Here is a 15,510-nt window from a genome sequence, read left to right as displayed (position 1 = left end):
TTCCAACCTCCCACACAGTAAACACAGAACAATAATAACTTATTTTTTTTGCTGTCTGATGGTAGGGCTGGCCATGATAGGTCCCGGTTGTTTGGATCCATTCTGCTGCACATATGAAAGCCTTGCAAATATAAGCTGTGCCATTAACAGAGGGAGCAGATTTGAGAAGATGAAGCCATGTGTCGCGTACTAGGGCTGTTTGTTGGCTCCAGCTGAATCCCAGCTCCAAAACTAAATTGGGCCAATTGGGCTGAGGTAGCCCCAGATCAACTGTGCTCAGTTCAGGTCCATCTGTGGCAGTCTAGGGCTGGCAAAGGAGGGGGTCACTCAGCTGGTGAGAACTGAGGGTGGGGAGGAGATGCAGGGAGGAAGCTAGCCTGCGTGCATTCCTGTCTCCCTCCACTGCATGTTTAATGAAGGTTTGAAAGCACAATTAAATACTGTGCAAGGCCCCCAATTCAGTTATGGGCCTAGATCTGGGTTGGGTTGGTCCTAGGTTATCCTGGGAGGGATCAGGTTTGCTCTGAAGCACCAGGTCATGCCTCAAATCAGATAGGGTGGGCTGTGTACAGCCATAATTTTAACTCAGCTCTGTTTTGTCTATTCAAATAAATAGGTTTTTTCAAATGGGATAGCTCCATTTGCACATCAAAGCTGTCACCTCCATAAAAAAAAGTCTGGATCAGAGGGAATGTATCTGTGCTAAGGGAATGATGTTAGAGGGCATATTTCTTATGGGCTTCTCAGCAATGTGCAAAGGGGTGTATACAATGATTGGAACCTGAGTTGCTGACCTGAGCCCTGAAATGCATGTAAAAGGCCAGAGGAAGAGCATTGGTCCTTCCCACATCCTCTTTCAGTTCTATGTGTGAGCTCAGTTCAGCACGCAAGCTGCCGACCAGAGCCTTAAAAAGCACACAAAGCTTTCCAAGGCTCAGACTGTCGTGCGTCTGAACAGTGGAACAGAAAGCAGAACATCTAAGAGGGTAAGAGGGGAAAGGAGCCTAGGGCAATGAAACAAGCTGGGAGACAGCTGGAATGCGAGTGGAGAAAAGATTCGGTCGAATGCAATCAAACACTGGCGAGGGCTCATGACTGAGCCTACCTAGTGGCAGTGAAGGCAACAAAGAAGGCATACAGTGGTACCTTGGGTTAAGTACTTACCGTATTTTTTGCACCATAACACTCACTTTTTTCCTCCTAGAAAGTAAGGGGAAATGTCTGTGCGTGTTATGGAGGGAATGCCTACGGATGGCGGGGGATCTGCTGCAATCGTGAGCAGAGGATCCATGGTTCCCCTTCCTTACCTCCTCCATGGCCCGCTTTGAGACAGCAAAGCGGGAGAGGAGAGGAGCCTTCTCCTCTTATACCCCTCTTCTGCATTATGAATAGCATCCTTCTCCACCCAACCCACGCGTGTTCCTTGTCCCTTGAGTGCTTTTCCTTCCCTCCCCACTTAAAACGTGGTTACAAAGCATGGATCCACATGGATCCTCAGGATTTTTGCACTGGGCTACCCCAAACTCACCGTCAGATCACATGTCTGTGGCCACAGCATGAACCACAGAAATCATACACCCAATGTTTCGTTTAGAATATTTTTTTTCCTTGTTTTCCTCCTCTAAAAACTATGTGCGTGTTATGGTCGGGTGCGTGTTATAGAGCGAAAAATACGGTAATTCGTTCTGGAGGTCCGTTCTTAGCCTGAAACTCTTCTTAACCTGAGGTACCACTTTAGCTAATGGGGCCTCCTGCTGCTGCTGCCGCCGCGCGATTTCTGTTCTCATCCTGAAGCAAAGTTCTTAACCTGAAGCACTGTTTCAGGGTTAGCAGAGTCTGTAACCTGAAGTGTATGTAACCTGAGGTACCACTGTACTTTGTTGTCACCATTGCAACCATTGGAGAACTTTTCTGGGTAGTGCAAGGCCTCTTCCTTCAATCTGGCCTGAAGGATTTGGTAGAACCGACGGTAGCTTGCTATGACTTGTTTGCAAAGCATTTTGAGGACAAAACTGCTTACATCCACTAGGATCTTGACTCCACTGTAGTAGCAGATAAGTCTCAAGGGGTGTCCAGAGCACTATTTAGTCCTGTTGTGTTGGATGAGTTTCAGTTAGTAAGGGACAACGATGCGGACAAGGTGCTTTGATCAGTTAAGGCGACAACGTGTGCTCTGGACCCTTGCCCAGCTTGGCTAATAAAAACTAGCAGGGAGGGGACAGTTGGCTGGGCCAGGGAGGTGATTAATGCTTCCTTGTGAGAGGAGGTGATCCCTTCCTGCTTGTAACTTCCGACCAGCTGCTAGTCTCTCCTTCTTGGGCAAGGTTCTTGAGCGGGTGATCACAAACCAGTTCCAGGCGTTCTTCAAGGAAACTAATCTTCTAGTTCCATTTCAATCGGGGTTTACACTCGGTTTGGGTACAGAAATTGCTTTTGGCACCCTGTATGATGACCTCTGTCAGGAGAGAGACAAAAAAAATGTGTCCCTGTTAATTCTCCTCAAGCTCTCAGTGGCATTTGATGCCATCAACCATGGTATACTTATGAAGCGGCTGTCTAGGTTGGGGGTGGATGGCACCACTTTTGGTGGTTCCAGTCCTACTTGGATGGATGTTTCCAGAAGTTGATGCTTGGGGAGTCTTTTTTGGCCCTGTGGAGCCTTCCTTGAGGTTCCTCAGAGTTTGATTTAATCCTCTATGCTGTTTAACATCTACAAGAAACCACTAAGTAGGGTTATACAGAGGTTTGGAGTACGCTGTAAAGCCCTACTTCTCCTTTACATCTGCAGGTGAGGCAGTGGGTGTGCTGGGTTGTCTTTCCTGGGTAATGGACTGGATGACAGGCAACCAACTGAAGCTAAATCCAGATAAAACTGAGGTACTGTTAGTTGGTGGTTCCCTAGACCAGATGGATGAGAGGTTGCCTGCTCATGATGGGGTTCTATTCCCTCTGAAGGAGTGGGTATGTAGCTTGGAAGTTGCTTGAGGCTCAGGTGCCCTTCGTTGTACAAAGTGCCTTCCATCAGCTATGGCTGGTGGTCCAAAATCCTGAGAACTGCAATTTGTTGAGGGCACTGATAGTTGTTAGGAGACCCCTTTTCTCTTCACAGTTACAATTCCTAGAGTGTTAGGTCAATCAATCCCTCTTCCCAGGGAATTCTGAGAACTGAAGCTTCATTGCCCTCAACAAATTAAGTTCCCAGGATTCTTTGGTGAGGGAACCATGACTACTAAAAGGAGTATAATAGTGCTTTGAATGAATGGGATGGTACTCAGCTAAGTTTTACTCAAGAGTAGACCCATTGGACCAGATTCAACAAAATAGATATGCTAGCAGGAGTCAGCACAACAGGGCTTTTACCCCTTTCTCCTCCCCCTGTGTGCCCCCACCCCATCATCTCTAAGGAGTCAGGAGAAACCCCAGAACATTTCATATAATAGTTCTTTAACTGTATGGTTTATGGTTTGGATGTGACTGATTAACTGATTAGCATCATAGATAGGTTATGATGGTGCACCAATTCCTGATTTTTTGAGCTTGGCTGATAGCCATTATAACCAAAATAATGATATGATTGTAACAATGGACTGTGAAGGGTTATCCCTTCTTTACATTCTTGATAATCGTTGCTCAAATATTACATGTATTGAAGCAACCTCATTCTCGGTATGTTTTTCAACCAGTTCTATGATTCAATCAATAAAAACTCACATGAAAGTTCCGGGGGTGAAAGATACGTGACTTGGAGGTGTGTTTGAGTGTGTGAAAGAGGGATTTGCTCTGCTCCAAACTGCTCCTTTGCATTTTATTTACCATGGTTGCCATTTCAAGCCACACCTTTCCGTTTAAGATCGGGACTTGTCAATGAAGGAAGTTAATGTTTGATCAAAACCCTGCGGAGAGGCTTAGAAACTGCCAAGGATTCTGAGAGACACAGGCAGGCACCACCATCTTGGGCAGGTGTGGAAATACCCTTCGGAAGAGATCGAGGTTTTTGTGCACCAGGTAAGGAGGTGATCTTCTAAACAAGATTTCTTGGGAGGTTTTCATACTGTATGGGATTCTTTTGATTGTTCTTGTCAGTGAGAATTTGCTTCCCTGCTGCTTGTGAGGGCTGTTTGCTGTTACAAGACAGTCTCTGTTAGGAATTTCTTTTGATTGTTACAAAATCCAAAAGTTCATTTGTGGAGGACGAGGCTATCAGTGGCTATTAGCCACAATGGGTATGTTCTTCTACCTGCACTGCTGACGGCAGTGTTTCTCTGACTCCGCTAACCCAGAAATAGTACCTCAGGTTAAGTACTTAACCTAAGTACCTCAGGTAAAGTACTTAACCTGAAACTGTTCTTAACCTGAAGCACCACTTTAGCTAATGGGGCCTCCTGCTGCTGCTGCCGCCGCACCACTGCCGCATGATTTCTGTTCTCATCCTGAATCAAAGTTCTTAACCCGAGGTACTATTTCTGGGTTAGCGGAGTCTGTAACCTGAAGCGTATGTAACCCGAGGTACCACTTTAGCTGGGAATCACAAGTGAGGAGAGCACTCTTGCACCCAGGTCCTGCTTCCAGACTTCCTTTGGCTGGCCACTGTGAGAACCAGGAAGAAATGGGCCTTTGCCCTTATCCACCAGGGCTTTTCTTATGCTCTTATGTCCCTGTCCATGTCAGGTGATGCAATCTATATTTCATATTTCTGCAGGTAGAACTGGAGGGACCTAGAGGGAGGAAAGGGGAGCTTGCACTAAGCATCCTCCCTAGAGGAAGGGTGCAGACGGTGGACTGTATGATAACAATAGTGAGCCCCTATTATTGCACTCTCAATAGCATCCCTGCTGGGTGTCCCCTCGGTTCCCTGCTACTTTGAAAGTCCTCACTGTTTCTGGGGGAAAGAGTTCCTTAGTTTGTGCCTTAATTCGTCCCTCTTGGAGTCTATTTTCTATCCTTCTTTGGTTATAAAGAACCAAGAGAAACCTCACTCCCTTACATTATAGGGCAGTTAGGACAGGATATTGTTTTTAGGTCCAAAGGTTCTTTTCCTCCGGTGCAAAGAGCTTTCTCAGGTGGAGGAAGCCTCCTTCTCACTGAAGAGGGGAACCTTTGGATCCAACCCATCTACTTGATGTGGGGTAGAAGAAGGGACTTGTTGCAAAGGAGAGCCTAAGCCCCATAATCTGTGCCTGTCCTACCTTCCTGCCAACTCCCCTTGCTTAACTGGTGATTTGCTTTGTCTGAGTTTTCCTTTTATTTAAAAAGAAAATCTGATACTCCCAATGAACAAAGGGGAGTCATATCCTTGTGGGAAAGGGTTTTTCTGTCTGGGGAGGCCCCATGGTGGTTCACAGTGGTGGCTGCCGCCTATTGTGACAGGCAGGGAGGCCAACAGTAGATGGCGCCAGAGGGGCTGAACCAGCTAATTCTGGTTTTATTCCTGTCCTCCTCCCTGCAGAGTTCTACCAGGGGCAACACTAAGGAGAAAGCTGACAGGCAGTGGCAACCCCTGAATTGGTTGTAAGGAACAAAACAGGCAGGTGGGGGGGCTGAGGGGAGACTGAGGTTGGTGGGCCAGCACTCCATTAGCCCCTTCCACTGGTACAGTTGAATGGCGTTACTTGCTTGCCTGAATATTTAAACCTGCTCATAACAGCTACCCGAGATCTTTTCTGTGATTGTTTTATAGGAATTGGAATAATTGGAATGGAAGTTCTCACCAAGATGCTTAAAATATATCCACATCACTTTGGGTGTCTCCTCATACTTCATCTGGTAAGTCAAGAAACACCATAGGAACTCTCTAAATAACTATTTGAGAAGAAACAATTTATTCTGGCCGTATGCCATGGCAAGTCCAGAGATCACGATGGGAAGAGTCTTTGGTTGTGTGCTTTGTTTGTTAATTTATTTATTTATATATTTTCTAATTTGCGCTAATCCATAGGATCATGCCAGGAAAATCAATGTCCTTTTCCCACAGCAGTTAACAGATAGATAGGAGACAGGGATTGTACCTTTTTTGAGTTAATGAATGCGGAGAAATCGTTTGTGAAAATTTATCAGCATTATAGAGTGACTTTCTCCTGATGTAAAGTTTTGGAAGCTTTCTTTGGGCAATATATACATCTTCGCAAGCAATTTCTCCATATGTAATGCGTTTTTTGTAATTTTCATGAATATGTGTATTTCCCCTAAAAGACACATTTTTGTACAACTGGAGAACTGCATCGCAAAATTTAGAGAAGCGTGAGTTTTGAAAGATAATTGCTGTCTGGTTTGTTCATTGCTTTAGGAAGTGAGAATTAAGGAGTCAAATATCTTCCCCATTCCTAGCAATAAGTGATGCCATTCCCACACCTGCACAATTTTGGAAAACTTTTTTTAAAAAAAAATACTTTCATTTTTAAAATTAAAGTTCAAGAAAATTTGGAAGCTGTTCAGTTCCTAACTACCGTATTTTTCGCTCTATAAGACGCACCAGACCATAAGACACACCTAGTTTTTGGAGGAGGAAAACAAGAAAAAAAAATATTCTGAATCTCAGAAGCCAGAACAGCAAGAGGGATTGCTGCACAGCGATCCCTCTTGCTGTTCTGGCTTCTGGGATAGCTGCGCAGCCTGCATTCGCTCCATAAGACTCACACACATTTCCCCTTACTTTTTAGGAGGGAAAAAGTGAGTCTTATAGAGCAAAAAATACGGTATACAATACTAGCACAGGAGAAAGCAGCAAACAGCATTAAGACTACACAGCAGAGCAATGCATCACCCATTTGTAAACCTTTCATTTTAAATTTTTGGAGAGAAAAAATTGGGATGTGCTTCTTGAGTCCCACCTAGGGATGGGGGAGAAATTTGTTTCACTTTACATTTTTAGACAAACCAACCTAATTTTCACTACCTGAAACAGAACACAAACCAAAAGACAGTCATCCTCTGGAATTTGTAATGCAGTTCCCCAAGAAGAAGAAGAAGAAAAGTTTTAAGATTTGTATTTTAGGGGAAAGTGTGAATAAAAATGCATATACTTCTGAGAATAACATATTGTTACAGGCCACCGAAATCTGCATAGCAGTGTGAGATTCCAGGAGTTTCAACTGCATTCACCCAGGGTCTGTGTTTCCTTTCGGACAATGAGGCACAGCAGAGACTGTGGTGTCTTCATGATATGTGGTTTATTTACACACAGTGCTTTTTCTGAGGGGACGCAGGGGTACGCATACCCCTAAACATTTTGTGAATCTAAGTTTGGCCTCATTGAGGGGCAATATTTCAATATGAGTAGGAAAATGAGAGTCCCCCTAAACATTTTTTTTAAAGAAAAAAGCACTGTTTACACATATATCAAACCTGAGCCCATGATGGAGGTGCTGAGAGCACTGAGGCTCCAAGGTGTTCTTGCTTCTCCCATAGTCACAGCAGCCTTGGACTTAAGCAGACCTCAGCCATTGCTCTTATTTATTGCTCCCTGACTCTCCCTCCACCCTGCTGCTTACTATCTCCAGTGCAACCCTAACTCCTAACTGCAATCCTAACAGCCCACCCTGAAAACACTGGCACTGGCTTTTAAAACTAAATTTCAGTTGAGGGAGGGAGCCCACTCATTTGCAAATGAGATTTACCCTTGATTTAATTAGCTTTTGACACACCACAGGAAGCAAACCTACACATGTTTACGCAGATGTTTACCCCATTCTATTTAATGAGACTTCCAATTAACTTTGCATAGGATTGCAGTCTGTTAGGACAACTAGAAATCAGTGTGCCTTTGGGATAGAGGTATTAGAAGTAATACTTTAGCATGTTGACACTCAAGTAAACCCTCTACCCAGAAGCTCCCTCACAATTGAGCTGTATGTTGTCATCCTTGAGCGGGATATCTATGGAAAAAAATACAATATTTAAAATATATATCAAATTAAGTTAAATTGTTCCCTCTATTTCTAAAGTTCAGAGGGGAATGTGGATCCTTATGTAGTCTGAGAGGAATAATATATCACCAAGCTTATGGGAACCCTGAAGTTGGCAGAAGTACAAAAATCCTTTGGAAGAAAACCCCCAAAATAGCCCCATGAAGACTAAAGCAGACTCAGTGGCCATGGAATGCTGACATATTGCTGGGGAAGCGAGTGGGAATGGAATGGAATGGAGTATTTTTGAGAAGGGTGTGGCTGGTTAAACAGCAATACTCCACTCTGCAAAAATTTGTTGCAGATCCCACTTGTCAATAGCACAATACCTGTTTGTCTCTGAGAACCAAATGTCCACTTATATTTTAAAAAGCAGTTATATTTCATAATTATATTGTGGAACAGGTACCCAACAACACTTCCTCACATCTCTGACTTGATATATGGCATGATTGGATTTAACCTAATTGGTTTTTCAGCACCAAATTAACTGGTTTGCTGTCATCTGATATACGCAGCACAGTCCAGTATCAGTGACCCACACTACATTATGCCCACAAACTACATATTCATCTCCTTGAAGTCCCCATGACTTTTGTGTGTCTGATTCGGGGTACACTTTTCCCCAGGAAGGTGATCTGGATTGTCTGCTCCCTCTGCAAATCAGACAAGCCGTAGGCAGGAGTGGTCCAAGACATTTTGCACCTTCCCAAATCCATGTCCAGAAGCCAATCATACTGGCAGTGGTATCTTACTTTAATAGCTATCCTGTAACAGTATCCTCATTGGCAGTAGAGAGCAGCAAGCTAGCTTAGACCCCACAACACAAGCCATTTGGCACACATAGCTCTGACCTCCAACACTTGCCCACAACATTGCTGCCTGAGGCAGCTATCTCTAATGGTATAGCTTGCCCTGGCCATATAAAGGTTAAAGGGTAAAGGACTCCTGGACGGTTAAGTCTAGTCAAAGGCGAGTATGGGGTTGTGGTGCTCATCTCACTTTCAGGCCAAGGCAGCCGACGTTTGTCCGCAGACAGCTTTCTGGGTCATGTGGCCAGAATGACTAAACCGCTTCTGGCACAACGGGACACCGCTGGACGGAAACCAGAGCACACGGAAAAGCCATTTACCTTCCTGCCACAGTGGTACCTAGTGTGCTTTCGAACTGCTAGATTAGGCATGAGCTGGGACAGAGCAACAGGAGCTCACCCTGCTGCGGGGATTTGAACCGCCGACCTTCTGATCGGCAAGACCAAGAGGCTCAGTGGTTTAGTAATGGTCAGTCCCCTGCTGAACAAACGATAAGGATGGCTCACGCTTCCTGCCTATTCTAAAGGAAACAAATATATCTGCTTTCTCTTCTGCTGCAAGAGAACAGGAAACCTTGTTGTAGACATGGAACCATGGATTTTTGTACTATGGCTGCTGCCTCTGACCTGACGTGAGATCCTATGAATCATCATGCTGCATTTTAAATATTTCTTGCCAGGGATTTTACTAACTGACGGTTGAAACTGTCCTTTGCTTGCAGCCATTTCATGCAGGCATCGGAGCAGCTGCCAAACAGTAAATGGAACGAGGAAACAGAAGGAAGTGCCCCTCCTCACTGTTTCATTAAATAATGATTCACCAGGCAGCCCAACATTTTACAGCTCACATAAAACATTTCTAATTGACAGGGAAGGATCTATACACTGATATAAGAACTAAACTTTGAACCCTGGATTTCGGTTAGAGAATTAGACTTTGCTCTTTCCAAACAGACATATTTCCCTATAAAATATGACAAAAGCAGACCTCTATAAACACTTCACCCAATAAAAGATCTTGTTTAATTATACAGAGCTCAATGTATTCCTTTCACCCATTTCGAAGAAAGGAAATGCTATGAACATCATGGGGGCCTTTGGCACAATGTAAGCTAGCGGAACAGATAAACTAGAGAACCTAAATTAGGATAGGAGCACACACACAATTTAAAACGGAGAGACATTCATGCATAATTGCTAAACCACGGCTTGGCCATCAAGGGCATGCATATTCCCATTTCTCCTCACATGTTCTGATTCTGTAACTTAGTCCCGCAAATCAAGCAACCAACAGGCTATCTCTAAGACAGAATCTGAAAATCACTTCAGATCATTGGTTCCAGTTCTGGTTTAGAAGCAATCTCTAGTTTATCAGAACTGGGCATCATAGTAAACTATGGTTTGGCCAAACCAGGAAGTGAAGGAAGAAGCTAGAGCTTGAGATGGTGAGATGAAAGGGGAAGAGGACAGGAGCACATAAGCCTGAGCTAGTGTAGTGAGAGAGAAATGCCTCACCTTCTGCTCTGGCAGGTGTGAACTAGCAGAGCTTGAGAAGCAGCAGTGTATCTGCCACTCTGCTCTACCCATTCCCACCCCACCTTTGGATTGCTCTGAAATTAAAACAAACGTTCCCCAGCTGTAGAACAGATGATTGTATATGTATTTATAATGAAAGCAGAGAGATGAAAATCCCTGATAAAGGCAAAGAAGAAAAGGTAAAACAGTTGATTAAAGGACAGAGAATGATACTCCTTTTCAAGTATTCATTCTTTGAAAAAAACAACGGAACTAGAACAAAAATTTCCTCAGAACACAGTGTTAGTTGTGGGCTGTTCTATCTACAAGCAAAATATATTAAGGGGTGGGAGGTGAGGGATCACTAGAAAATGGACTCTATGCGAAATGTTTGTTTTTGGCAAAAAAGACCACCTTAGCCTTCGCAGTATCAGTCAAATGAAAGTCTGAAAGAAATGTCCCATGTGCCTTTAGTTTAGAAGGGCAATAGAGCATATGCGTTAGAAAAAGCTTTGCTTTACAGCATCTATTATCTCTACAGGAGCTCTTGCAAGATACTAGGTGGGGAATCAACCTTCGAACAACATGTGCACATGCAACACTTTAATGGACTGTTGAACTTGAGTCATTCCACCCACCCTTGAATGCACTGTAGTCACCCTAGCATTTATGACAAAAGGCAATATGCCCTGATCCTATTGTGGAAACAGCAAAAAAGAACTATGCATCTGCTAAGAAATGCATGTTTGGCTCCGGAAGGTAGCTACTTGCATTTCATGAGCTCAGTGGGACCAACTTTCAAGTGTGTGTAGGACTGCATCTTTACTTACACAGGTTTCATTGTTCTAAGCAGCATGAGTTTGCAAATACTCACAATATGCTAAATCTTCCATTTTCACCATTCACATTTTCTAGTGGGGAACTGCAAAGGAACGAACCAATTCACATTCTATATCTGATTATTTTCGAGCTCTAAAATCTGAAAGTCAAATGCTCTTGTGGGCATCTCTGGGTTGCTTAGACTTCTGCAAACTTCACATATAAAAACTTAGAAGCTATGTTACTGCTAAATAGCTATCTATTCATCTATATTATTGTGTCACACAGTATCTATCAAATGTTGTAAGGAGAAATTCCCTTTTTCAGCCAATGCAGTGTCACCGCTGCTGCAACAATGACACAGAATTACAATTATATCGCCCTGGTAGGAGGACCAAAGTTTTATTAATTAATATGGACAATATTAATAATCTGGGATCCTTTCTCATTTTTCCTGCAGGTCATTTGCCAAGGTACAGATGACCCACATATAAGTGGGCCTCTGGAGGACAAGACTTTTTCTGTTCAAGAGGGGAGGACAGGAATCACCTATATCTATCGGGTAAACGGATGTCTAAACTCTTCACTTTCAAAACTGTTTGATATTTGAGAATGGGAAACTGGAGTTCTGATTTGTTTCTTTTCCTCATGTACTAGTTTACATTGCAACCTCCGACTGTCAAGCTGAGACTGACTGGTGTGACAGACGGCAAAATATCTATTTACCCGATAGATTGGTCTCTGTATGTTAATGGGTCTCTGGACTGGGAAACCAGAAACGTCTACAATCTACAGGTAAAAGAAAGATGTGACAGTTTTGTTTCTTTCTAATATTTTATTTAAATACTCCCAGTCAAAGCCCTCTCAAGTTGGCTTCCAAGTACACTATAACTAAGTGCAGCCATAAAAATGAATAAAAACTATTCATAAAAGCAATATCCATCTCAAAAAATACTAACCCATCACAATGACCATAGGGACATAGGAAGCTGCCTTAAACACCAAGTTACACCACTCGTCCATCTTACCCAGTACTGACTGCACTGGCTGGCAGTGGCTCTCCAGGGTTTCAGACCAGAAATCTTTCCCACTCCTACCTGGAAATGCTAGAGATTGAACCTAGGAGCCTTTGCATGCAAGACAGAAACTCTATCACTGCCCTGTGGCCCTTTCCCTTAGAACCAATAGGTAAAGGTAAAAGGTAAAGGACCCCTGGATCGTTAAGTCCAGTCAAAGGTGTTATGTACTGAGTTGAATAGGATCCAAAATGCAGCAGCCTCATTGGTCCTAGAACAATAGGATTCAGAATGCAGCAGTCTGATTGGTCCTAGAACAATTGGATTCAGAATGCAGCAGTCTGATTGGTCCTAGAACAATAGGATTCAGAATGCAGCAGTCTGATTAGTCCTAGAACAATAGGATTCAGAATGCAGCAGTCTGATTGGTCCTAGAACAATAGGATCCAGAATGCAGCAGTTGGTCCGCAGGAGCCACCCAATCCAGCTCCAGGTGGAAGTGAATCCGCAACCTGATTGGCCTACAGGAGAATCCCGGAATTAGCCAATCACGTGGGACTCATTGTGTAAATAATGTATATAAAGCAGACATTTTGGGGGAACTAGCATTCCTCACTACTATGAGCTGAATAAAGAGCATGAAATCCACACTCGACTCCGAGTATATTTCAGAAGGTGACTATGGGATTGCAGTGCTCATCTCGCTTTCAGGCTGAGGGAGCCAGTGTTTATCCACAGACAACTTTCTGGGTCATGTGGCCAGCATGACTAAACCATTTCTGGCGCAACGGAACACCGTGACGGAAACCAGAGCACACGGAAACGCTGTTTACCTTCCCGCCGCAGTGGTACCTATTTATCTACTTGCACTGGCATGCTTACGAACTGCTTGGCCCTAAGAATTGGCTCCTATGACTGAGTTGCAGGCATTATTGGACTCTTAGGGTATACTCAGGGCTTTTTTTCCAGCTGGAACTCACAGGAACTCAGTTCCAGCACTCTCAGGTTGGAAACATTGCCATTATAAGAGAACAAGGGAGACGTTCATGGTGAGTTCCGGCACCTCTTTTTCTAGAAAAATAGCATTGGGTATACTGATTATTTGGACCCATTCCAATTTAGGTTCAGTCCTGGATCCAGGACCAAATGAGCTTTCTTCGCCTAATGAATTATCAAGAGAAGGATGATATGAAGCAGAGGAGGGGAAACCACAATGGTATTTCCATATCACTCCTAACATGCAGTTCCATCCTAGCCAGTTCAACTCAAACATGGAACGACAAAACTTTGTGACTTACTGTAAACTGCTTAAAGGTTTTGCTACAATGAGGTGGTACCTAAATCTTGTTAGATATACTTGTTGAATGACCTTGTTTTGATATCTCTTCTTTCTGCCTCAAATTAGGTGGAAGGTCTGGATGAAAATGGGCAGAGAGTGAAAGGCCCATATTCCATCACAATAAATGTTATCGATGTCAATGACAACCCTCCACAATTTTCGCAGAAAGAGTACTTCGCAGCAGTGAGACAAAACTCCCGCCCAGGTATTTATTTCCACATTTACTTGACATTATTTGGGGCTTGTAATGATTGACAAATATGACATTAAGATTAACTTAAAACTGTGATTGTTAAGCTGTGTCCGAGGTGAAGAAAGGGGGGAAAGCAGAGGAGCTAAAAATTTCATAGATGATACCAAAGCTACTCTTTCGTTACAGAAGAGGTTATCCACTTCCCAAGTATAGTCATACCTCGGGTTGAAGTAGCTTCGGGATAAGTATTTTCGGGTTGAGCGCTGCAGCGACCTGGAAGTAACAGAGCATGTTACTTCCGGGTTTCGCCGCTCGCACATGTGTCGACAGTCAAAATGACGTCATGTGCAGAAGCGGCGAATCATGACCCGTGCACGCGCAGGCGTGCGGGCGCAGTTTACGTTCACTTCTGGATGCAAACAGGGCTCTGGAACAGATCCCGTTCACATCCAAAAGTACCACTGTACAACTTGCGCCATCACTAAGCATACAATTGCAGGGGACCCCTGATCTCATGACTCTCCAGTTTGCGTGCACATGTGTTTCAGTTGTGTGTTTGGTGCCTCATCTGGAAAGCTGTGCTCATTGTGGGCTGAGTAGTATATTATCCCACTTCTTTTCAAGTGGTTATGGTTGAGTCTGGCCAAACCATCCCACTTCCACATTTCTCCCCCCTCTGGGTACCACAGCTGGGAATGTGAACCTGAAAGCTGACAAAATAGAGATTCAAATGACATAAAATAAGAGGGTAAATGCACAGTAGTCATGAAGCCCAGAAAGGTGTGGGTTTTTTTTGTTTTGTTTGTAGTTTGCTTGTCAAGTAAAATCAGCCAGAGATAAATCAAACCCTTTCTCTTTTTATGTGGCATGGCAACCATTTATTTATTTTGTGTGCCATGAAGACCAAATGAGAAAGCCACTTTGAACTTACAGAAACCTATGGAGAGCTCTACATAGAATCATAGAGTTGGAAGAGACCACTAGGGCCATCGAGTCCAACCCCCTGCCAAGCAGGAAACACCATCAGAGCACTCCTGACATATGGTTGTCAAGCCTCTGCTTAAAGACCTCCAAAGAAGGAGACTCCACCACACTCCTTGGCAGCAAATTCCACTGTCGAACAGCTCTTACTGTCAGGAAGTTCTTCCTAATGTTTAGGTGGAATCTTCTTTCTTGTAGTTTGGATCCATTGCTCCGTGTCCGCTTCTCTGGAGCAGCAGAAAACAACCTTTCTCCCTCCTCTATGTGACATCCTTTTATATATTTGAACATGGCTATCATATCACCCCTTAACCTCATGATTAAGGACTCAAGTTATTATTGTGCCTGTCTGGTATGCGGATACCAGATTGTCTTGTCATTCTCTTAACAGAATAAACGATCAGCCACTTTGGTCTTTGTTCGTGGTATATGTTTATTTATTGTTAGATATGCTTGTTCCAAGCTGTGAAAATAAATTCTAAATAAATAACTCCAGAAAGTTAAAAATCCCAATGTGAAAGGTCACTATCATATTTTTACCTAGCGTGCTAGAATGCCGAGAAGACCTATTGATCTTTCTATTTTATAAACCAGGAATTTTGCTGTTTATTGTTCTGAAAACATTGCCCGGTTCCTTTAAACTAGGAAAGTGTGGATTACTGTCGGTGGTTCGTCTTCAGTGGAGAATGATACCTACAGTTTGTCTTTTTGATATGTCTTTATTTTTCTTTTTACACCCAAACAGGAAAGCCCTTCACATACGTCACTGCTACTGATCGTGATGATCCCACCACTCCCCATGCGCAACTGAGCTACAGCATTAGCAAACATTTCCCAGACCCTCATCAAACGATGCTTTTCCAGATTAACAATGTCACTGGAGCAATTTCCACAACTGCTGCTGGTAGGCGAGTCTACTTGTGGAACCAAGTTCC

At 43.6% G+C, this 15,510-nt stretch overlaps 1 protein-coding gene across 1 annotated transcript in view; it reads left to right on the top strand.

Moving 5' to 3' along the window:
- The first annotated feature begins 3,871 nt into the window (after positions 1–3,871).
- CDH17 (cadherin 17) overlaps positions 3,872–15,510 on the top strand; it is a 28,738-nt gene continuing 17,099 nt past the window's right edge. The window contains exons 1-6 of the mRNA XM_082233644.1: positions 3,872–4,005; positions 5,678–5,763; positions 11,507–11,608; positions 11,704–11,841; positions 13,468–13,606; positions 15,321–15,479. Coding sequence (XP_082089770.1) covers positions 5,695–5,763; positions 11,507–11,608; positions 11,704–11,841; positions 13,468–13,606; positions 15,321–15,479 — 607 coding nt within the window. The 5' untranslated portion in view covers positions 3,872–4,005; positions 5,678–5,694. The remainder of the gene's footprint in view (positions 4,006–5,677; positions 5,764–11,506; positions 11,609–11,703; positions 11,842–13,467; positions 13,607–15,320; positions 15,480–15,510) is intronic.

This window comes from Podarcis vaucheri (assembly GCF_965113315.1).
Source record: "Podarcis vaucheri genome assembly, chromosome: 8".
In the NCBI taxonomy this organism is placed as follows: Eukaryota; Metazoa; Chordata; class Lepidosauria; order Squamata; family Lacertidae; genus Podarcis; species Podarcis vaucheri.
This window is presented reverse-complemented; position numbering and strand designations above follow the sequence as displayed.